Source organism: Dermacentor albipictus, chromosome 9 (genome assembly GCF_038994185.2).
Source record: "Dermacentor albipictus isolate Rhodes 1998 colony chromosome 9, USDA_Dalb.pri_finalv2, whole genome shotgun sequence".
In the NCBI taxonomy this organism is placed as follows: Eukaryota; Metazoa; Arthropoda; class Arachnida; order Ixodida; family Ixodidae; genus Dermacentor; species Dermacentor albipictus.
The window spans coordinates 12,246,451-12,271,423 of NC_091829.1; the positions used below are offsets into that span (position 1 = coordinate 12,246,451).

The following is a 24,973-nucleotide window of genomic DNA, read 5'->3' on the forward strand; positions in this document are numbered from 1 at the left end:
TCCAATATCCAAGGCATCCAATAAGCTTCCAACAGATTTCCAACAACCTGCAACAGAAGTAGCAGCCGTGCTTTTTATGCATAGTCGCGGATCGAATTTCTGAGTATGTGCTGTACTGAACATAGCGCTATGTACAGCTTTTTTTCCCTAAAAAATGTTTTAAACTAATCTATCATGATCATGTTTAAATTTCATATTTTTCTTGTGCACACAGACTACTTGTTTTTGTAATTATTAAAATGTATTACTTCCCTATTGTATACATACATTTTTGTAAGTTCACGTCTACCGTATACTGTGCAATCACATGTGAGCGCCCACTGCCTCCTGTTGCCTTTCATGAGTTTTTTGGGCTGGTCAAGCTGCCTGCGCGCAACTTTTTACCGAGAACCCCACCATAGAATTTGTTTTATGAGAAATAAAGTCATTCTTATAATTTTGATACACGTGTAAATCAGGGGACACAAGGCAAGACTCCGCGAGCGATTTGAAGTGTGCTGTATGTCGCACTAAAATAACTGCGCCGAAATTTCCACCATGTTCCACAAGGACCCAAGGACGTTTTGGGCACTGCTAGGTGTCGCAGTAGATACGTACAGAACGAGTACCACCAACCGTGTCCAACGATTGTTTTCCCCACAGATTCCAGCAGGTGTACCAACAGACGAAGTGCTCATACCTGAGGCATCGCGCGATTGGATGCCATATCGTATTATGTTCCTCCCGCCTAAAACGATTTTTTATGTTGTATTTTCCATTACGGTCTACCACCCCATGCTAAATGCGCCGGTTATGGCCAGAGAATCAGGAATGGAGACTGCGTGGGAACAGCCTCACACAATTTATTTGTTTACACGGTGTGCATTACCACTACAAAAGTTTTTCTGCGAAGTCTACATATACCGTCATAGAAAGTCTATGGTCTTAGGGTCTTACGTCTTCACACATAGTCTAACACACTGCGAAACAACCTGCTCCACCAAACTACCGCAATCACCTGCCTTTGCTTGTTTATGGAAAGTGCTACGGCGCATTTATCATATTATTCAACAACTGCTCTCTTTTAATGTACACATATCTGGTCGCGGAAAGGACAATCACCTTGTTCCGTCATCATCACCGATAGCAATCCAAACAAGGCACGACACTTATGATGGAGACTAGTGATCACAGCAGTGTTCGATCAAGAGGCGTCTCTGGAGCCAAGGCAATAGGAAACGTCTTCGTCAGGGCGATCACCTGTCCTGACAACGTTTTACTCACGAAAGGAGGGAACTTCGTCAGTTGCTGCGCTTGCCGAAACGCTGGCTTCTAAGTACAAAAGTCCAGAAACATACCTTGTTCGAACACTGTCGATCACTGAAATCTATCGAAATTCGGCCGATATTTATTATTATTATTATTATTATTATTATTATTAATTATTATTATTATTATTATTATTATTATTATTATTATTATTATTATTATTATTATTATTATTATTATTATTATTATTAATGCTGCCCATTGAGCTACATTAGTGCATTATGGTGAAGCTCGACAGATGGTTGAAGGGGACAATGTCCAAAATTCCTGGGTTGCTAGGTTACTAGGCGCGATGTTAACCTTTCACAAAAAAAAAAAACACAACTATGCAACCTGAACAAAGCAACCAGTCTTAACAAAAAGAGTCGGAGCGATGCAGAATCGCGATTCAATCGCTATATTACGCCGGCGTTAGAGCATCATCTAGGAAATTTCAAGCACCCAGACTTGCCATTGTGGTCTCTTGCGTCCGGAGCTTGGCAAGGAGCCTTCTTCTTCGTCTTAGCTCGCGCAGTTTCACGCGTGGTTTAGCACGAGCCAGCAATAGCCGAGTTTCTTCACTCGGCCGCGGAGGCGGATCGCTGCATTTGGTTTGGTTTGGAGCCTGTAGATATAGCACAACCCACTACGGGGGATTGGCCAAGAATCGGGCGGCAGTGGGTTGAAAAAGAATGAATACCTAAATAGGATTTTTTTAACTGAAAATGTGATATGAAATTAATTCTAATCGTTAATAATAATTTTCAGGCTATAGTTTCTTAAAATTAGAAGTCAATATTTTTGGTTTGTTGTTTTGGAAAATAAAACAGTAAAATTAGCATGAAAGTCTCCTTGTTTCCATTATAAAATTATATATGGCATCACATACGTTCCTATTACAGTGTCCTAGTGCCGACGCCCCCAGGGACAGAATGATAGGTAGCGTGATGGGTAATCCAAGTTGGCGGAAGGGACCTTCTAGAAGTCGTTTTCTATGTACGTTGAACCTACGACACTCAATAGCAATCCGCGGGACAATACATGTTACAAGGGAGCTAGACTGGTGAACAGCAGAGTGCCGAATGTGTTAAACAGCATTATAAAACGACCTTACGTATAATAACCTCAGTCCCTATTCGACGTGAAGAGTGTAAATGCCCTCAAGAATGCCGTTAAAATATCACTTAAATTCTGTAGAGTAAAGCGCGTGTTCCCCTAGGCAAGGAGCTCAAACACCTGACGAAAAGAATCGCTAGCCAATACCGTCCCCACCCACCCCTTGTTACGTTTGGCGTGTAGCACCCCAGGTGAAAAGGATGCTGGACCATCATGCTTCATTGAAACGAAGAGTGGACTCCTAATTTGCTATGGTTGTCTCGAGTGGATGCCGGTCAGGCGGACGCCCCGCAGTGTTCACAGGCCCCTCTGTGTGTGTGCGTGAAAACCCTTTCCGCGAACTGTCGAACTCTAGGGGAGAACGCTTTACGCGAGCTGTGAAACTTTAGGGGAGAACGCTTTCCACGAACCAGACAGGTCCCCCGGGCTGCCGCCAGCGGAGGCACGCTTGTGAAGACGTAAACTTGGAGAATGGATCAGCCGCCCATCCACAACCAGACGCCCTTTACGCGAACCAACGACGCGCGAAAGAGAAGGGATCAGCTGCCTACGATCACCAGGACCCGCGGGTTGCCACCGGCGGAGGCAAGCTGGGGAAAACATCGTCCTGGGAAAGTGGGTGCCGCCGCCAGGCACAGTGGGATTCAATGCATGTCACGTGACGTTCACTTGAGCAAGCTCCCACCTACGATATTAATGGGCCTGTTTAAAGGGCCCCGCAATGTACTTTTTCACTTTATTCTCTTCTCACCTTTCACCACCCATTGAATAAACCGTGCAAGTTTCGCACGAGAAGTCGTCTCGTCCCTGCCTGATCGCCATGGTCTACCGGATGCCTGCAGCCTGCCGACAACGCCACGCTACCCAATAGTAACGCCGGTCGAGGTTGAAGAACCAGGTGTCGCAACAACTGGTCGGCAGCGGTGGGGTACAATACCCTGGAGAACGCAATAACTGGCGGACTGGGCGGAGAAGGCCAAGCAGGCCCAGGGCCTTACTTGAGCCAGATCCCTCAGCCACCTTCCACCTTTCAATAAAGTCTATTACCACCCCCACCGCCCGTATAGTAAGTAAGCGCGAACTCTCGGTTGGGCATATATATCGCCAGGTTGTTCGCCATGCGAAGCTGTTCTCCTTCTGTTAAACCGTGAGCAGTATTTTATCAGATCAAAACAATAAAAGCGTTATTGCAAGGGTTCCTTCCGTAATAATTGGTTTGATGACGAAGAAACGGAAACTGAGCTGCTCCGGGCACTTCAGGTTTCAGGACAAAGCGAGGCCATTTCTGAACGAGATTTAGGTAGGCTAAATGTAAGACAAACCTCACAATTAAATGTCTTTGGTACGGCTTTTAGTACATGGATTACGGCGAACGTGAAGTGTTAGGATCTGCCTAGTTGAAGCTGCATTGTATTAGGCAATTGTCTTAGCAAGCAGTCATTTAGAAGCGTCAGTAAGCCCAGCACTTATTCACGTTGCTCGTGGTTTCGATGCTGAAATGACGAGAATAGATATCTTGGTTCTTAGTGGGCAACTATTTGCAAAAAGTTAAAATATTTTAGTCATCGGTGCTGATACTTTTGTCATGGTCGAAAAATGAATAGAAAATATAGTTTTACATTTCAGTCAGAAAAAGAAATAAAACGTGTTGGTGCAAAAACATGCAAGCACGATAATTTATTTGTTATGTAAAATGAGTGACATACAGACAGCACAAAGAGGCGTCCGGTCACAATTGTTACACCATTCACAATGCAAGTTTGTTAAAAGCATAACACTGATATAAAAAGCATAAAGAAAGAACATCAAAACATGGGAGATATATGCACTGGTGCGAAGGAGACAGCAGCAAACGAACGGCAATAAATACAGAATGCATAAAAGCGTAAAGCATAAGCATTTCATAACACAGGGCAAATCAACTCTTAAACAAGCACAAGTAGCCATAGCAACAATACCGCAGTTTTTTATTACTCAGACATGTTTTTTTAAATAAAAAAATTGGTTCTCTTCAATCGTATCCGACCACTCAAGTGGTTGTTTGCAAGGCTGTCGAACTGTCGATGAGAGGGACTGAAGTTTGGGTTTCGTGACGTACGCTGCAAGGCCTTCAAACATCCCTGTGACGGCGTTAAGGCCAGAATACATGGAGCGAACTTTCACGACGATGTTCGGGCGGCGGAAAATCAGCCGCGGCGCGACACCGTATGTTCGTCGGGCTGCGCTACATGGAGCGAAGACACGGCGGCCGCCGCCGGCGAGCCGCTGCGTTGTTATCAGTGTGGCTAGATGAGGCAAAAGCGCTGTAGTGAAACACATGACAAAAAAAAAAAACTTTAACGACAACTATTCTTGCTTTTGAATTGCGGAACACTCTAAAAACGCGTAAAATTTTGTTTAGAAATGTCCCACAGGATGGCACGCTTCTGAACAGCCGAAATTAATTTGTCGTTAAATTCCAGCCGCGCCTCTTTGAATACCACGAACACGAAAAGCGGGAGACCAGCGTGAACGATAGAGCGGGATCGGCATACACGGACAAGCGGGGAAGCCAGGTCGGAAGTCGGGGCGGATAGTGAGACCTGATTGGCTCGCTTTGGGGCGCCGCTCGTTTGCCGCTTCCGGTATCGCCGACGCCCGACGAACTTTTCTGCGCCAGCTGGATCGGCGGCGAACGACGATTTCTCCGCCGCCGCGCGTCGCGCGTACGCCGCCGGGCGTCGAACGCCGACTATTCGTCGCATATTCGCTCCATGTATTCTGGCCTTTAGGCGTCGGCTTTTCACGCTCCGGGGACACGGCGTCGCAATTTACATCGAAATTGTAGGCAGCAATGATGTCCGAGACGTTGAACTGTACCGCACACAAACGCGTATATTTGCATTCAAAGTTAACACCACCACTCTGCCGCCCACGTCCGTTTCTCGCGCTGCTCCTTGTCACTCGGTAAACAAAACAACGACACCCTTTCGGTCGTTTCCTTGCAGCCGAAATGGCACCCCGGCACGCAACACATGTTCGGCATCGTCGTTCCACCCCGCCACTCCAGTTAAACAGTCCAGAACGCGACAAACAGCAGCGCAGCACGTGCACAGAACGCACCACACCAATCAGAAGCCCGTCGCTCGGCCACAGAACACTCGCACCGCGCAAGCGTTTCGGTACGCGAACGATGCCCCATAGAGAAAGAATGGATGCCCCATGGATGCCCCCTGAAGTACAGTGGCGCCGCGTCGAGGCAGTTTTGAGCAGCGCATGCACCCCTCCCATAGCGTGACGGCGAAATGCTTCGCAGAATCACAACCCAAAATCTATCAGAGCTGTTAGTGCGACCGTGCCCTCAAATTAAAGCACCGAGGGAAGAAGCCCCCGGTCGCCAAAGACAATATACCAATAGGCTAATCAACGTTTAATGAAAAATGAGTAAGATATCAGCGTCTCTGGTTGCGCGGAGATACTGCACGATTACGTTTTTTTTTTTTTTTCAAGTCGGTAAACTTATCAAAATAGCCGCTCACTAATACAGCCTTTCTCCCGAGTCAGCATGCCCTCGCAGTGCAATCCAAAATGAAGTGAGCTATGTGCTTCAACTTCTACGTAGTGTAAGGAAAGTAAAACCTGTAAACTGGCCATGTTACGTACAGCATACGCTATACAGACCCATAATCTAAGCTACGTCTGACCAATATCGCAGCTATTGCTGAAATAGTCAAGCGCAACGTATGTACATGAGACGTCAGCAAATTTCGGCAAAATATAGCGAGTGACAGGTGACCAGAGTATAAACGCAGAAGGCAGCGCACGGTTGTAAAATTATTGTAAAACGCAAACGAGCTCACCCTTACGGTATTGCCTCCACTTCTAGCGCACGTCAAATAAACAAACAAAATAAATAAATAAATAAAGATAAATAAATGAATAGCCCTCACTTAACAAGGCCAAAATAAATATTAAAAAAAAAGGCGGGAAGGTTGAACAGCTGCTCCAAAACATCCTTTGGCAGCAGACCACAATATGGCTACCTCCCTCCCTCTACTAGAAACCGGCAAGAAATGGCGGCGGGGAGGGAGACTTCGGAGCTCCCTGTCTCATCCCTTCCCGCTTCACGCTCGAGTTCGCGGGTGTAATGGCTACGGCGACAAGCGTCAGTTTATCATATGAACACGCTCTTATTCTTTATGTTCGCCAAGGCCGTGCATAATCATGAAAACCGCTACAATACCCGCTGCATGTATACAAGAAGCACGAAGTGGGAGCGAATTCAAAAAAATGACAAAACCGCAACTTTTTTTTTTTTATGCACTCAACATTATGCTTTTTATAATGAAATTCGGAGAGGCAATAAATAGAGCAATGTACATTTTAGTTTCATATGTACTCACATTTAGAAGTCCTGGTGTTCTCAAGTTTAGTAGAGGCGAACCGTGTTCCTTATTTTCCCCGGGCAGCCGTCCCAACAGTCCGCACAACATACCCCCAGTTTCATCGACGAACACCTCAAGGAACCCAGAGTCTTGTGACACATCGACTTGTAAGCTACCGAAGAACAAAAAGTAGCCTGTTTTGTCGAAATATCCAATCGGCGCGCGACCACAGAACATGACGCGACAGTTGCGCAGAAAATACGTTACGCTTCCCCCCAGGAGACCATAGTCACACAAGGAGGGATGGGGGGGTGACTACCACCAAGCCCGCCGTCTCTGCCGCTACTGCGAGCACTGGGTGCGCGCGAGGTCGTCGGCCTGGCTCTTAGTGCCGTGTGCAGGTGTTGTCTTATTGGTTAATTTGAACCACGAGATCTGCCCGCTCGCTAGTCAGACGAAGACATGATATAGGAAGGCGCTGCTTGCGGCTGTGTTACGCGTGTCCTTGAACTCGTTGACCGCGCCAGCTGTGTCAGTTTTAGGTGGAAAAAGAACACGCTGCGCGTTTTCGTTTGGGCGGGAAAAGGTGATTTTGACGCGAAGACGCAGAAGTACATGTTATATGGTGACATTGAGCGCTGTTTTACAGGTGAATGTTTGCACTACATCGGTGTTTTTTTTTTAATGAAAATAAACGAAAGAGATGTAGTAACCGTCCCTGAAGACGCCTAGTCGTTTCCGTTTCGAATGGCCTGTCCAGTTACCTGCACTTAATGCGTCACTAGTCGCTGTGTTCCTCCTAGAAAGTGCGATCCCGAGGAAAGCTCCTGTGTTTGTAATGTAAAAGGCATAACCGGGAGTACGCACTAGAAAACAACTCTTAATTGCACTGTTGTCATACGTTCGATATGGCGACGCTCATAGTGTGCGCGACGGTGTGGCCGCTACCTTTGGTTTTTATCCCGTCGCATTACTTCATTTTTGCTGCGCGCGTACATTTCCGACAAGCAGTACTCACCTGAAATTTTCTACGAATTGCGCAACAACTTTTGGCCTGCTGGTGATTGGCGAGCGCGAAGCACAACCTCTGTTATTTCTTGTTAGTTGAAGCAGCAGTGTTATTCCAGATTTTGCAGGTGACTGAGGCACCGACGGCCGCACGATAGCGATATTAACTTGCGCGCTTCGCGTCTTGATAAGCTTTTTAGCGACAGTTGTGATCTTGCTTCTTCATTTCTGTTGTCCCAGGTTGTCTATGCAATAGAATACAGTGTGTCTGTATGTGTGCTTGCACGCGAGATTAGGTGCTCTGCAATCTATTAAACTGTTTTTCTACTGTTCTTATTACCCATATTATTTTGCATATATCTGAGTGCTTACGAACTGTTGACAAGGGTGTTAAGACCTCTATAAGGCCTTTTCCTTTGACTCCCCAGCTTTCTCTCGATTTGGCAAGGAAATAACCAAATTAACGAAAGAAATTTGCGCAATGACTTGCCATATTCTTTTCGCCATAATGGTGTACTGCGTGTCCATATCCCGTGGTACTTAAGTTTTAGCATTTAGTTGCCTTTCGTGGTACTACAACCTAGGCATGCGGCTTTTATAACACGTCAGTGTTGCAGTGATTCTCAGCAACTCCTTTGGTATGTTTGCCGGCTTGAAATAAGAATATAACCTATGACGTAAGGGGAAATTGATTACACGTACGACTCAGCGTGGCGACGAAGTTTTGCAACGGTTTTAAATGTTTCCAAGATGGCGGAGTTTCGTCGTGTGCGTCATGATTTCGGAGGCCATGTTTTTTTGTTTTTGTTTTTTTTACCCTACAGTGCTGTCATCTTGTGTCTTCTGGTAAGTGCAATGAGGCTTTAAGATCTGAAATTTACCCACTGGAAAAGTAGGGTTCGTTTTGCTTTCTTTTACATTCAGAATGCTATCGGCAGCAGTGGTCAAGAAAGTATAAACTCAAAAACTCCCGGTTACGCCAGCTTGACGCGGCAACGACATTAGACGATGCCCTCCGACAACAATTGTGGATTAAATGTTCCGCGAGCTTGAGAAACCACCCGTCGTCAAACTGCGTAGGTCTCAGCTCTCCTGCAAGCTCCGATGTTCATTTCCGTTTAGGACCTTGTATTATTCTTTTCTCTGGAACTTTCCTTGCACAAGACCCCACCCCGTTTTACCTCATTTCACCACTTTTCGACTAGTCAGTGTCAGTGTGCTGGATTCAGTCCTTCCGGTGAATTTGATTCATAGACCAACGATGATACGAGATTTTTAATGAAAGTTGATTTCGGCCATGCGACGTGGAAGGCTAGCTGCTTTTTATATATGGAGATAATTGAGAATGAAAACAACGCGCAAGAACGCAATAAAGTGAAAATAACAAGGTCAGAAACCAAGACCGCGCACTGAAAAGACAACGAGAGAGAGAGAGAGAGCTACAGCTCTTTGACGATATGTAGACAATTATGCCAGCGTACATTTAAGCGCCTACATGCTACTCCGGAAGAAGTAAAGAAAGCCTTGGGAGATATGCAAAGGGGGAAGGCAGCTGGGGAGGATCAGGTAACAGCAGATTTGTTGAAGGATGGTGGACAGATTGTACTAGAGAAACTGGCCACCCTGTATACGCAATGCCTCATGACCTCGAGCGTACCGGAATCTTGGAAGAACGCTAACATCAACCTAATCCATAAGAAAGGGGACGCCAAAGACTTGAAAAATTATGGACCGATCAGCTTACTGTCCGTTGCCTACAAGCTATTTACTAAGGTAATCGCAAATAGAATCAGGAACACCTTAGACTTCTGTCAAGCAAAGGACCAGATAATGCTCGTTGCATTAAAAAAAAAAATGTTTCCAAACAAGCTTCGACAATAGTTCCCCTTACCCCGTCCGCAAGAGGACGAGGCTATAAAAATCAATCAATCAATCAATCAATCAATCAATCAATCAATCAATCAATCACTCTCTCACTGAGTTGGCAGAGGGGGCTGCGAGGCAGACGGAAGTATTTTATTTATTGTTAAATCACCGCTCCCCTATATCGTATCATTCATAATAAGTCAGCCGGCAGCCAAAGTTTGCATTGTCAAAGACGAGCGAAGGTAAAATATGCACTTATCTAAACTCACGCTGTCCCACAATTATGCCCCATAGCAACAGAGTGTCTGAAACCCAAAGGTTAAAGTGTGTGCAGTTCGTCAATTCTCCGTTATTTCCGTCTGCCTCCAGAGATATACGTACATATATATGGATGTATATGTATAGATATATATATAGATATATATGGTACATATAACAGATGCGCAGAATCAATACGTAAAATGTGCTGTCGTTCGATTCCGCCGCTAATCCCACTGATATACAGTATGTAGCCTGATAAACTCGCCACCGGTTCCATCTATTTGAACAGCTGGCACTTGTGCCTCGGGTGCATGGGCGAGTCCCTCTCGCAGTGGTAGGCGACACTGAAAGCCTTGATGTTCTTGACGGCCGCGTTGCAGGCAAACTCAGCAGCTTCCGGATCGTCTCGGCCGTCGCAGAGCAAATAGCACATCGTCACGAAGAAGGACTTCTCGCTCGAGAAGTCCCTCAGCCCTCGATGATCGCCTACGCCGAGGAGCTTGCGGTTATGGTACGTTTCCCAGACAGCAGGCAGCGAGGCGGCGAGGTACACGCGTTCGCGGGGAAACGCAGTCGCGTTTTCCGCCGCCGGTTTGGCGTAGCAGTCCAGTCTCCGGCCAGCTTCGGCGAGCAGCGGAGCGAGTGATTCGTTGCGCGACAGCCTCGACACGAGAAGGTGAATGGACGCGGCTCCAAGGATCGCGCCCAGGCCGCCGTAGTTGGCGCTGTCGGTGACGTCCCGGTGGAACACGGGCACCATGGCGAAGTAAGGAGGGAGGCGTACGGACTGTCTTGCCGGGTCGAAGGCGACGAAGTGGTCGTTGTTTCTTATGTCCGCGATGTAGCTGGTTGAAACCTGCGAAACGTATTTGTGCGTTGACTTGTTTATATAAAGAAAAGGAAAAAGCTGGGTTCTCACGTGCCAAAATCACGATCTGATTTGAGGCGCGGGGGAGGGGGAAGGGGGGTGCTCCGGATTGATTTCCACCACCTGTGGCTCTCTGACGTGCAACCAATGCACGGAAACGAGTGTTTCTGCATTCCGCCCCCATCAGAATGCGCTCATCCGCGGCCGGGACCGAACCCACGACCCCTACATACGCCACGCCATGCGACAGGCTATATAGCTACTACAACGAGTGTGACTTGCGATTCATTGCGATAGCAATCATTCTGGTCACTTCAGGTGCCTTCGCGCCGTCGGCCTGCATACAGCAGTCCTGGGTGCGAAGGATCGCCGAATGGTTGAGATCACGTGGTCTGTCGCGGGCGCGAGGGCGACAGCGAGTACGAGCCGAAAAGGCATGGTGCCTCGATCCGCGTGGTCTTCCCACGCGCCGTGCTTAAGGTCACTTCATCTGACAAGCTTCGCGGGTAGTAGTAGTAGTAGTAATTGGTTGTTTATTCTAAATATATCTATACTTTTTGAAGGTTTTGAAGGGTAAGCTACGGGCGCGTGGCTGCTAAACATGTGTTAAAGCGCCAAGTAGACCGGCAGCGTTTGACAGTGCTTTTGGTTGCTCGGAACAGAAGCTGAATCGACGCAGCTTTCGCGTGCGACGGTTTAGTGTTTCCCCGGACGCGGAAGGGAAAAACCGCAAAATAGGTAAACATTTACAGTCAGTGGTGCGTTCAGTCTTATTGAACTGTTGCTAATAAGGTGTTTATGTTTCCAGCCTAAACTAACGTGGATCAACACGCGGCACTCTTTTCAGAAGCGCTCTCACTTGTGTGCGCTTTGCCTCCGTAGATTTTCCTTCATAGCCACAGAAAGAGGAACGTGACAGCACTCAAAGATCCCTGACTGCTTCCCACGCTGCTCGGCAACTGCAGCGTATGCATCCATAATGTTTACCGGGAAACGCTGGCGGCGAACGCTACGCACGAAGGCGAGCGGGCGAGCTTTCTGGTAGAAACGCGGCCTCTTGCGTGGGCCGCGGATGCGCGGAGGCGAGCGCCATCTGGATGGTGTTGCGAGGAACCGAACGCAGCACGCCGCTCTATGAATGGAAACGCTGGCAAAGGGGTTTATATGTTTGAGTTTCCGCGTAACAGAATTATGTTTTCTGGTATATTCAAATTACAATCCGACGCTATCTGTAGGTTGTGTTTAGGTTGTACCTTACGATTTCCCTGATGCCTCTTAATTTGGGGAATTCCATTAGTTCAGTAACGCCTCTGCGCCACGCGCAGTGCCTGCGTGGTTGTGGTTCGGAATGCCTTTTTCCTAATAAAGGTCCGACGCAACATGCCGACGCCGGATTTTATGCGACACGGGGCCCGTAACGTTAAAATTGCCGCTGGCCGCAGTAGCTATGGGCTGAAACCTGAACGGCGGCCAGCAGTGGAGAACGGAGGGGGATTGAAAGTACACGGCAATAGGGGCAGTGAAGCAGTGAAAGGAACGGAATCACGGAACATTCGCTTCGGGACGTTACCGGCGATGCTCGTCGCACCAGCGTTGTAACCGTGAGTGCTCGTAGGTCACGAGTGAGACAAGCCGGTAACGCCGGCTTGTCTCATAGACAAGCCTTACGCCGGCTTGTATAGACAAGCCTTACGCCGCCCAAAGACATGTGTCTTTGGGCGGCGTAACGCCACGTCTATACGGCGTAACACCACCTGTTTATACTGGCCATAAAAATACGAGTCTTACTTCGCATGATATTCTAATGCCTCGCTATCGCTGTAGCGATACAGGTTCGCCCTTCGGGAGACACGCCGATTTTTTTGTTCATTTGTTCTAGAAACGTTGAAATGCAATTTAAGTTGCTCGTACCGGGATCAGTATCATGAGAGCATTGCGAAGGTACTATCTGTAGCAAAAGTTCTGAAGCCAAATTGCTTACGATCCGACCGGAAATATCGCAGTGCATCGGGTCTCCGTTAACCACTCAATAGTCTTATTAGCGCCTATAAGAGATCTATATATAACGTGTCTCAGTATATCTCTATACGTCGATATTACACTATAAGTACCGGCAACTTTAGCGCTGTCACATGACAGGAAGTTCGAGGTGAGCATGACCACTTTCGCCCCCCCCCCCCCCGCCAGCTTTTGCAACAGGTATACCCAAACGGCACACCGGACGTGGGCTACATATAGTGCACATTTCCAGGACGTCTACGACAGGCGGCACCTACCTGGTCCCAAGTACTTTTCGGAAGCCGGGCCGTCGTCGCGGCGGCGTTCACCCAGTTGGTGAAGAACGACGAATTGTGCATGTCGCTCACGTTAGCCAATGCAGCGGCCAGAGCGCCCGGCACCGAAAACCGCGAGCTCTGATTGAGCACGTCTTCGAAGTCAGCCTTGGTTACCAAGACCTCGACTGAGTGCGGAGGATCCATTTGGCTGAGCCAGGGTGCAACTTCTAGTCGCCTGACGAGACCTGTGCCGATTATGTCCGCCATAACTTTCACGCTGTTCATGACGCTCTGGTTGAGCTTGGCCACCGCGAAGTGCTGGAACAGCGACCAGCCGAGCAGGGACTCCGTCAGCTGCAAGCAGTCGGCCGCGTTGGGCGTGCTGAAAGACGGGTCTCCGCTAGCCGTCGGGTCACGCGCTGTCGCCGACCCGGTGTACCACAGGTTCGAGAGTGACGCGCTTATGAAACGACCCATCGCTTGCAACACGCACCAATCGAGGTAAAAGTGCAGATCTTGCTCTGGTACTTCCCCGAGGACGTCGTTGAAACGCTTCAGATACTCCGGATTGCGAACTCTAACCTCTGCCGATGTTGCAAGTCCCAAGTCATTGGTGACCAGAGCCTGCCACACCCCGGCTTTCACATTCGGCGTGAAAGTCTCGAGCGAGCTCACGGTGTGCAGATGGTGCACGTAGTCTGCGCGGCTCCTACCGTTGTAAACGAGCTTTTCCAGGACTACGCTCTCCAAGTCCTCGAACTTCTTGAACTCCGAGCGACTCGGCCTGCTGCTCTGTCCCGCGTAAAACGCGACGGTGTCTGCGTAGAACACTTCATAAGTTTTGGAGAGCCGCATCCTGTCTCTCTTTTCTTTCCAAGTGGGAAGGACGGTGCCGGGTCCAACGCTCGCGTATGGATCGCCTTCTTCGCCGACGCGGCTCCTCTTGATGTCAAGCAAGGGAGCCACTCGGAACGTCGCGTACACCTTGGCCGCCGTACCTATAACGTTGGGCGCCTGGGAAAAGTTAGGCCACACGACACCGATCTCCATAAGCTTCCCCCTAAACTTGGCCAGCTCAGTCTGCTCGTCGGTATACGTGTTCGCAAGCAAGCAGGTCCGCAGAAAGAGCGCGACCTTCTGGACCGGAGTCTGACCGATGGCGGAGACCACGAAGTCGTCGTTGGCGAAGGAAATCAGGGCGCGGCCGAATCTTTCCACGAGCTGGCGGTACACCGAGGTGTGGTCACCCGCAAACGGCGGACCGCACACGTACTTGTAGAAGTTGACGCACGGCTGCACGCTCGCGTTCACGCTGGATTTGAGCATGTCGTTGAGTTCGACGCAGGCTGCCGACTCGCAGGCGACGCGGCCGCGCTTGTCCGGCGACGTGAGCAGGAGGACGACAACGACGACGACGCAAAAGCTGGCCACGACGAGCGCCGAGCAGCCGACGATGACGGGGCTGTAGTTTTGGTGTTCCGACATGAAGGCGCCCTCGCGCAAGCTTCCCCTTCGAGACAGTGACGTCTTGCTCCGCTTCCTTTGCGGCGTCGCCGGCATTTTCTCGCGAGCCTCAGAAATCTCGGGCGCAGTGCGCATCGGCGGAACTGCCGGTGATTCTTGGCCAGTGCGCGCCTTGTCGGGCGTCGGCAACCTCGATGTGCGTCTGCTGGACCACCGGTCAGGTGAAAGGGGAGAAGCGGAGTCTCTGGTCGAAGCATGATTCATAATCAACGAATACACTCTGTCGTCATCGCCCTTTCTCGAATCCTGCGTCCTCGGAGAAGACGCCAACAAAGAAAGTCTTTCGATCTTTCCAAGAGCTGTCGAAGGCGACTCCATGGTCGGAACGAGCGTGGAAGCTTTGTCACGAGGCAAACTTCGTTCAGAAAGCAAAGTCTGGTGGCTTCGGGACGCTGACCGCGACCGTGCAACTGAACTGGAGTAGGAAGGCGGGCGCCCGGCACCTCCAGAAGATGCGCGCCTGGACGGGGTAACCTGCTTCTCCGAAGGCACCCGCTTCGAAGACGAGTGCGCAAGCTTCTCAAAAGACGTGCTGCCATGGTCTTCCGCTCTAATCTGAGAAGGGCGCGTTTGAGGTGCAGCATGGTCAGTAATTGGCTTTGGCGGCGCGGCTCGTCCGTGCGCCGCAGCGGTCGTGGAAATGCTTCTGCCTGGAGACGCAGCACTTCTTGGGGCGGCCAGCAGTTCCTCCCGCTGCGAAGACTTCGCCACTGACTTTTGCTGCGTCCCCCCGGAGGACTTTCGCCTACTTCTACACGGTGCCTTGCCTGCTGTCATCGACGAGGAATATTTCTCCTCTGAAGGCTGACTTTGAATTCGTTTCAATGTAATCGAGCCTGTGTCATCAGGAACGGCGGTCCTTGCGGCCTCCTCAGCGAAGTTCCTAGCGCTTGAAGCCACCTGGTATTAGGAAATAAACAAATGTATAAAGTTAGTGCACAAAGCATGTATACCGGCTGTCCCTCAGCTAAATGTCACCAAGAAACAAAACAATAGATAGGACGAGACTGGTCACGTAATGCGTAGAGTAAATAAACGTTAGTCTATTAGTTACAAAAGTGTGCCAACGGTAGAGAAACGCAGTCGATGGCATAGGTGTAGGTAGCGTGATGACATTAGGAAATTTGCAGGCATATAATGGAATCAGCTGACACAAGACAGCGGTTATTGGAGATCGATGGGAGAGGCACGGAAAGGTAAGAGCGTTCGTTGAAATGGAACATTTAGAAAGCTGGCCATGTCCCCTTCGTTATATGTACAGGTAATTTCGTAAAAGGCGTTCGTTCTAATGGCGTTCGGCTGTGTTTCAAATGTTATCTGTCTTAAAATTATCGTTCCCGACATTTGGAAGTTTTTCAACGAGCTAGGCCAATTTCAAGTTGACGCTTTGGCGACTTGGCTATATTGATAAAAAGTTGGTGAATAATTTTGATAACATATAGTCCACTGCGTTATTTATTTATTTATTTATTTATTTATTTATTTATTTATTTATTTATTTATTTATTGTACCCTCAAGGCATACAAGCATTATAGAGGGGAGGGGGTCAATCATTCAATATAAGTTCAGTTATTTGCACATACACAATCAAAAATTTCAAAAAATGGGAATGAATGTAATTTCTAATAACAAAAATTCACACTGTCATGCACGGCTTGTACAATGATTACGGCAAGAACATACCATTGCAACCGATTGAGACACTAAAAGATGAAGTTTCCAACCAACATAGAGAAGAAAAAAAAATGGTGGAATGCGTTAAATTTCGCTGGAAAGAGCTTCACGAAAATGGTCACAGTTGGTAATGTTAACTAATGAGGCGGGAAGATTGTTCCAGTCGAGGCTGGTTTTGGGCAGGAAAGAGTGCGAGTATGTTGCAGTGTTTTGGTGAGGGGCATGGACTTTATGGTTGTGATCAAGTCGAGATGAAACAAAATCATAAGTCACTATCATAAGTCCACTGCTTTACGAAGACCTTGCTGAAACACGTAGTACGTGTTCCAAGGCAGTGTCGCCTGCCACATTCAATGCCAAGAAAGGAAGAGGAAGAAAAAGTTGTAGGAGTGTGCAGTATGCGCCCGAGGACTGCAGGTGGAGAAGTCAAGCGGCGATCAAAAAGAGGAGGGGCGCCAACGCACTTGTTCCTCGTTTCTTGAAGGCTTTGTCCGCCCCTACATGTATTGTGAACGCCACAACAAGAATTAATATTACAGCAGACTTGCTTGTCTATCGAAACAATGTTCGCTTCATTGGTCACATCAGAACATGGAAACCCCGTCAAAGCCTGAATAACACACTGAAGATGACTCAGCATTTCTGGCTTGAAGAACGAAACTGCGCGTATGTGGGCGTAAACCAGAAGACAGGTAATATAGCTATATAGCTTCGTAAACGGCGCCCGTCGTAATCTTTTCGTAACACTTCAGCATGGTGCGAGTAAAGTTTGATATGAAATAAGTACGCTTATTTTGCCTTAGCTACTGCTCTAAGGAATGCGACATTTATAACGAGGTGACCTACATGGCAAAGGATAATCCGGGCACTTCGTTAGACAATTTAAAGGCGTTCGACTGTACGGGGCAGGCGCAAATCGATGTGTACCTCGACGTCCCTGCGGTCACCCGGAGGGGAGGCGGCTCCCGCCAGCGACGACCGCCTGCCCCGGCTTCGGTGGTCACGCCCTGGACGGCGGCGACCGGGGGCATTCAGCTGCGAAACCGGCGCTGAGGACGCGCTGGCAATGTTGCTCTCGGACAACGGAATCGTGACTCCATCCGGGTCCGTGCTGGAAGGCGAGGAAATCTCGCCCTGCGATGCGCGCTTGTTTCCACACCGCGCGCTAAATATTTTGACACGTTTACGGGTTTATAAAGAGTGCGTGGTTTGCGACCACGTTGGTCGCACTTTGGTGGAAAAGCAGTTGTTTTGGGTGAGTCGCTCGCTGCTCGGTTTATCGCCGGCGCGACGGCAGTCGCAAAACTACTGAACCAAAAGAGCAGCGCAGAAGCAGGCGATGGCGACCTACAGAGCGATGACGGTGGGAGCACAAGTGAAGGCATAAATCGCGATTATATTTCGGTGAGGCGGCGGGCCGGTCACGCTTGCCAATCGCCGCGAGCAGCCCCTTGGTCGCCAGTCGCGGTCGGTCGCGCGACCTCTGTCAATCACCGGTGTGAATGCGCCCCGAGGGGCGACATAGATTTGGTGATGGGGACAAATGACGTTTCCTTTTTCTGAAAAGTAACCATGATGATAGCTGCGGCACCAGACACCAAGGCTGCATGAAATAAAGTTTTAATAGTTATCGCTATCGAACTTTCGCGTATAATATAATTAATATTTGGGGTTTTACGTGCCAAAACCACTTTCTGATTATGAGGCACGCCGTAGTGGAGGACTCTGGAAATTTTGACCTGGGGTTCTTTAACGTGCACCTAAATCTAAGCACATGGGTGTTTTCGCATTTCGCCCCCATCGAAATGCGGCCGCCGTGGCCGGGATTCGATCCCGCGACCTCGTGCAACTTTCGCGTATAGGCTTCGGTATGCGACGACAGGTCATAAGCAATACTCAGTTTTTAACTACGCCTCCTCTCGTCGCTGATGCAGACCAAGCTCGATGTCATGAACGAAAAAAATTTTTTATAGCACAAGGCTATATATAGCCATAAAACTAACCAGCACCCTTTTCAAAGAGCTAGACCACCTTCTAATCGGCGCTTTGTTTGCAGGGCTACGGACAAGACGTTGGTGAATTTCGATGAGATAAGCTATCATAAGATTCCACTGCATTACGTCACTGTCATAAGTTAAGTCATAAGTTAGCCACAGAACTAGCCAGCGCACTGTCACGTTCGACCAGTGGAGGCTTGTGATCTTCGGGAAAGCGACAGTCCCCAACCGAACGGCACCACCATGCCTAAATACTGCGGCGACTCGCTTTCTAAGGACGGCAATACGACAGTTCCCAACCGAACGGCGCTATCACACTCTAAGAACAGTTAACACTCTTTGGCTTGCCCCTTCTGCCACACAAAAATAATCGTCATCTGCCTTGATGCGTTTCCTTTCTTTATCGCTGCAAGCCCGGAACTTTCCAGTGACGAACGGCACGCGCGTTATCAGAAGAGACACTCCAAAGGGTGTAAACTGTTCTATGCTGATAACGCGTGTGCCGTTCGTTACTGGAAAGTTCCGGGCTCGCAGCGATAAAGAAAGGAAACGCATCAAGGCAGATGACTATTTTTGTGTGGCAGAAGGGGCAAGCCAAAGGGTGTAAACTGTTCTTAGAGTGCACTCTTAGGCAAAGTTACACCCTTTGGCTTGCCCCTTCTGCCACACAACAATAATCGTTATCTGCCTTGATGCGTTTCCTTTCTTTAACGCTGCGAGCCCGGTACTTTCCAGTAACGAACGGCACGCGCGTTATCAGCATAGAACAGTTTACACCCTTTGGAGTGCCTCTTCTGATAACGCGCGTGCCGTTCGTTACTGGAAAGTTCTGGGCTCGCAGCGTTAAAGAAAGGAAACGCATCAAGGCAGATAACGATTATTGTTGTGTGGCAGAAAGGGCAAGCCAAAGGGTGTAACTTTGCCTAAGAGTGTACCATGTCTACTGCGGCAACTCACTTTGAAAGGACGACAATACGACAGTACCCAGCCCATCGGCACCGCCATGTCTAGGCACGGTCGGCGGATCAAGTATTGTTAGTGGATTCGCCATCACCATTTGTTTGAAGCGGTGGAACTCCTGGAAGGTGTTTTGCGGCGCCGTCTCGCGGGCCTTAGAAGTCGTCAGTCAATGGGCAGACGCGGCGGCCACTGTCTGCGGGGTCAACTCTGGGAGCATGCATCCATCTTTGGATGAGTGTGCATCCATCTTTCAGTCACGTTAGACTGATGAACTGTAACGTTCTCATGTAGATACCGTAAATAAATCCCATATTCCTCGTTCTCGACGAGAACACGTCCTTTCCTTCAGCAAAGTCCTCAGCGTGGATGAGTTGGACGACGGCATGGGCCAGCTACCATCTATTTCATGTCCGACCCCAACCATTACAGCACTTTAGGTGCAGGGTCGTAGCCGTCGAGGAACGGGCCTCCCAATATTTTTTTCTTCCTATAACACCTTTCTAAATTGACCCTAAACGTAAGTGCTAAACCAGTTCAGAGTGCTAGAGCGTTGAAAATATCACATTGTGTTTCTTTAACCATCGATTATTAGTGGTAAGCACCAGGGCCGAATTTCGCTATTCAAGCCGTGGCGCCAAAGGCGTCAATTTGACGTCCCCGATTTGTGCTGCCATATTTAATACCATACAGTGGAAGAGCTTTCATTTGCGCTGCTTACAACCGTATATTTTTGTTTGGAACATTGGAAGCTTAGACTAAGTTAAGTATGATACGGTCTGTGGCTAATTATAACACAAAAACAGACAAGCGCTGAACAAGTGTACGAGAGGTGCATGTCTCTTCTTCCAGTCAGATTGCAGACGTTGAGCAAGCGCCTTCCTCTTTGCAACCAAAGAACAGCTTGCTCCGCCAGCCGGTCATTGGAAGCGTAAAAGACCGACCTAACGCCTCCACAGAAACTTACATATCTCACGTTCATGTCACCGGCGCAAACATATTTAAGAGCCGCAAAATTGACATTTTCTAACCCGAATAAGCTCCGGAATCCAGAACCGAAACTAAAGCACCGAAATTGAATCGCAAAGTCCGCCATACTTTCGCCCCAATGACGCTTCCAATGACCCGCACACGCTAGCGCTCGGCAACGACCAATTAGTAGCGCTCCACCTCACAAGCGGCGCCACTTGTTAAGCTCAAAGCATCTCAAAGCTTCAGCCATCTGCAGCAAATGAGAACGAACGGCGCGCGCCGATGTTTCTTGTCGGTAAGATCGGCGCGCCATTTAAAAAGGTATAACAATTTCTTTTTTAAGTCAATCCAGCTTCGTTTGAGTTTTGTGTTGTCTTAATTGTTTAATTATTTTGCCTGTCTCAAGCATAGTATCATGTCAAGCAGGGAAGCAATGAATAACACAATACAAACAAAAGTAACTGCTCTCCACGCGTCTGCGTATGCGTGTCGTCACAAGTCAGCGCAACGTGGGATTCCGAAACTTATTTTCCAAAAGCGTAATATGGCGCAACGAGAAGAAACAGCGGCCTCGGAACGTCGGAATCACGGCTTGAAGGTCGTAGGCACTGTATTTGTGGGTAGTATCGGCGAAATGTCTGATAGTGACATCAATGCAAGAGATGCAATAACTTGTAGCAAGATAGAAATTTCTGGCCCCGATGTGTTTAAGGTGCCGGTTGGAAGATTCGCATTTATCCGGCCGTTGCGTGTGAACGAGTTTTTCTACATTTCTACGCGTAAAAAAAAGTATTTTTGCTTGTCTAATGCAGGGTGCTGTTTCTCAGCATTCATATAAAAATTGTATGCAACTGACACCAATCGCTGCAGCTGCAATTAACTGCAGGAAAGCTGCAGGAAAGGTACAGGGCTGGTTCATTTTGCTGCACCCACTCCACTGTCGGTGCCGACTTAGTGCAGGCGTACAGGTGCAAAGCAGCGGCGCAGCAGACGACGCAGCAGACGGGCGCCAGCGTAGTTAAAACCCCGCTTAGGCACCTCTGATGTGGCTTTACGGAAGTGTGGCGTGCATTTACGCCCCAGAAGCTGACCATACCTGCAGTTCAGGACCTCTCAAACTTACGCACTCCGTGCACATTAGTCCATAACATAACGCCAGCAATGCATCTGCACGTTTGCATTCGTTTCTTGTGTCTCGCTGAGCCTTCACCTCAGATATCGAGCTGCAGAATTTCTGAACTTCTCGTGAACCGCCGTGAACTGACTGGTTCACAATGGTGCAGGCTAATCGAACAGACCTGTACAAACCCGAGCCAATTCAGAACAAGCGGAAACAATGTTAACATATCTACAGAGGGTGTCACGGGCGTCGGTGCTGGCTTAGCAGTTCTGGACAAATTCAGTGACTCTTTGCTCAAGTAAAACCTTTTGCTTGGGCTAGTTGGTTAATGCTTGAATGAGTAAAGAGCAAGGCGCAATAAACCAGGACAGAAGAAGAACGGTTTGTGCTCGTTTGTGTTCTTCTGTCCTGGTTTATTGCGCCTTAATTTGCTCTTTACTCATTCTTTAGTCAACGACAAGATATCTCATATAAACCGAGGCATTGCAAAAAAGAAAACTGCGGCGCAACAGCAACGCTCTGCATATTCGTGGAGTATGGAATATACAAACACACTCAACTCAGACAATTCTAGATATGTGCCCTTTTTTTTTTAATATGTCGGCTGAAAAGCAGAAAGCTTGCAAAACGTTTTGTATTTCTCTCACTTACAACACTCCTGTATTCGGTCCTATCATGCCTTAGCATGAAAAGGCCAGAATTTCGACCAGTTTAGCAAAGAAGGATGTAGCGAAACGGCTTTTTAATTTTGTGGTTTCGGTTCCCACGCCGCCGGTACCGCCGCCGCCAAAGAAACACAGCCGTGCACCGCCGCCGATGAATAACGTCAGTCTAGAGCAACGTTACTAGATTGGTCTAGAGTGCGCGGCCCTTGGTGGAGGCGCGTGTGCATCCGCCTTTGAAGGGGCAAATGCCGCTGCCTTCTAAAGTTGCACGTTGGCTTGTAAAGTGCAGCATATTGAAAGAAAGATGCACTCGATAGGGGCGACACAACAGCGGGATTCTGATGACGCCCGTCTGCATGGAGCTGCTGCAGCTCCGTGCAGACGCGATACAGCTGCAGTCCCAATTGGATCCTGCAACGACGTGGCGACGTTGCCTTCGCAGCGCTCTTCGTCTACCCAGGTTATTTTGCTAGAATAGCAGGGTGCGAATAGCAAGTGGCACTCAACATACGGTGCTGCACCCAGCTGTCTCGTACAGATTTCGCCCTTCGAACTTCGTGCTCCAGCATGGCCTCCGAGATCGGGCGTCAGCAATTCGCCACTCCACTTAAATGACCCAGTATAAAATGCATGAACTGTAGCCGGGGTCTCGCAGAAATTCGAATAAAGCGACATTTCAAACAAAGATTTTGTTCCAACCTAGTGATTTCTCTATTCCCTTTCCTATATCACTGGGTGGAAGATATTACTGACAAGCACCAATCTCATATAGGTCTGTTCGATTCGCCTGCACCACTGTGAACCAGTTCACGGCGGTTCACGAGAAGTTCAGAAAATGTGCAGCTCGATTCCGGAGGTGCAGGCCCAGCGAAACACTCGAAACGAATGCAAAGGTGCAGACGCGGTGTAGGCGTTATGCTATGTCAGACTAATGTGCATGGAGTGCGTAAGTTTGAGAGATCCTGAACTGCAGGTATGATCGGTTTCTGGGGCGTAAATACACACTACAGTTGCGTAGACACATCACACGTGTGTAAGCGGTCTTTTTACGGTGCTCGCACCCGTGTGCTGCGTCGTCTGCTGCGTCGCTGCTTCGCACCTGTATGCCTGCACCAAGTCGGCACCGACAGTGGAGCGGGTGCAGCAAAATCATGAACCAGCCCTGCACCTTTCCTGCACTTTTTGAAACGAACGTCATGGTTCTGCGGGCGCCATTGCTGCACCGCTGAAACGAATGGCAGGGTGCAGCACCTCGTGAACTGGTTCAAGTAGTGCAGGCGAAACGAACGTACCCATAACTGGGTGGAAGCCTATTGGCTAGCATGATCAGTGCAATTCACTAGAGCACATGTAAATCTCCAGGGGAAGCCAGCGAAGGTTCTAAAAAAGTATGAACGCGAACTTACCTTCTGTGCTTTACGCTTTCTTTTCTGCAAAGTCGTATAAATGGGATTAAACATGAACAATAGAGAAAGGGGATGAGATAGAGAGAGAGCGAGAGAAAGGCATCATACACACGCGTACGGGTGTGTTGCTCACACCCGCTACTGTAACACAAGATGGACTCCTAAATACACGCGAAACGCAGGAACGCGTTTCGCGTTATCTCTTTCTGAGATAACCGTTGGGTTGATTTTAATGAAATTTTGTTGGGTTTGAGAGAGAAAGCTAAATTGTGGTGGCTGTAGGAAATGGAATTTTGATATGTAGGGTGTGAATATGTTCAAAGAAATTTTCAAAAAATTTGTACGTTTGAAAAAAGGAATTGAAGCACAAGTGTAGAAGTTCGTAGCTCTGCGCCAAGAACAGATACTGCAGTTCTGTAAAATACACCTGTTAGGGAATCCAAAGCGGACAAATGTGATCTTTCAATTTACATGTCACACGAATTTACTGCTTACAGGGGTTTTGCATAAGTTCTACTCGCATATTAGCGGTTTACTTGAGAGTCATGTATATATACTTTGTCCGCTTTAGATGTACTATTGGACGCAATTCCCGGAATCGCGATTTCGCATTTCGTTGCCGAGGTCGAGTTGCAAGCTTGATAGTTTCGTTTTCTGAAAATTTTGAATTTTAAAAATTGGTTTAACAAACTGACAGCCTAAAGAAAAAATTCGCTACCAACAGTCACTAGATTTTAACTTTTTCATTTAACCACACAAGCCATCTAATTTCGTGGGGTGGTTGCAGAGAAAAACAATTTTGCCGAGAAAAAAACTAATTCAGTGGTTTAATCTTAATGTGCTCCCGACGCAGTTGCATGCATACAGTAAAGTGCCGACTCGCCTCTTGTTTAGGAGCCATGCAGATGGCTTGCTTTAGGACTCCCAGCACACAATGGGGGACGACTGCGGCAGATGTGTAATCGGCCAAATGCTTTGCTTTCCTCCGAGAGTGGCTCATACCCACTACGGGGGATTGGCCAAGAATCGGGTGATTTAAGAAAAAGATTACCCGAGTGTGAAAAGAGTCACTATTGAGAAATTTTGAATAGCTAAAGAAATGAATTTAGATAAATTTGAAGGCTTTACAATGTAGCGCTTCTTCCTTTTTAGTTATTGCTGTTACGTGTAACGATGGCGCATAACCACTATCGGGGATTCCAGCAGCTGTCAAAGTGCCAAGTATAGCCTTTTCTGCAAGCGAAACACGAGAATATGCACCTATTTGACAACATAAATCCGCTCGTTGACAAAACTTCCGGCACAACACATCTCAGCATGACAGTCAAGGTTAATGCATTGTGAATTGAAGCAATGTAGCAAAACACCGTACTGCCAATGCCGAAATGAGTCCTCCACAAGGCACGAGGCATCGTAGCATAAAACAGGCATAAAATTAAGTGGCGTGTAGGTAGTAGAGCCACTGGCACAGCTGCCCTCGTGCAGGGCTCACAGAGAAAGATGTCGGGCTTCTCTCTCGCACTTCCCTTTAAACAGGCGACGCCATCTAGCGTGTCTGAATATACGCGGGTTTCTTTCCGACCAGAGCCGGAAATATTCAAAGGACCCCCC

The 24,973-nt window shown here is 48.3% G+C and overlaps 2 protein-coding genes across 8 annotated transcripts in view; both read right to left on the minus strand.

Moving 5' to 3' along the window:
* Positions 1-7,043, minus strand: part of LOC135911126 (excitatory amino acid transporter-like) — a 57,600-nt gene extending 50,557 nt beyond the window's left edge. For 4 of the 7 annotated variants that reach the window (XR_010567222.2, XR_010567221.2, XR_010567220.2 and 1 more), the window contains exons 1-2: positions 6,786-7,043; positions 1,760-1,933 (exon numbers count right to left, since the gene is read on the minus strand). Coding sequence is in view for 3 of the 7 variants with exons in the window: in XM_065443252.2 (XP_065299324.1) it covers positions 1,760-1,933; positions 6,786-7,004 (393 nt within the window). In the remaining 4 variants the exon portion in view is untranslated. The remainder of the gene's footprint in view (positions 1-1,759; positions 1,934-6,785) is intronic. The other 3 variants (XM_065443253.2, XM_065443252.2, XM_065443254.2) reach the window with 3 other exon arrangements.
* Positions 7,044-10,090: 3,047 nt separating this feature from the next.
* On the minus strand, positions 10,091-24,340 carry LOC135911123 (endothelin-converting enzyme 1-like). The gene is made up of 5 exons (XM_065443248.1): positions 24,246-24,340; positions 23,363-23,386; positions 17,173-17,391; positions 13,047-15,470; positions 10,091-10,758 (listed from the first exon to the last, which is right to left on the minus strand). Exons 1-5 carry the CDS (start codon positions 24,261-24,263, stop codon positions 10,180-10,182), a joined length of 3,264 nt encoding a protein of 1,087 aa, XP_065299320.1. The 5' UTR covers positions 24,264-24,340; the 3' UTR covers positions 10,091-10,179.
* Between the last annotated feature and the right edge of the window lie 633 nt (positions 24,341-24,973).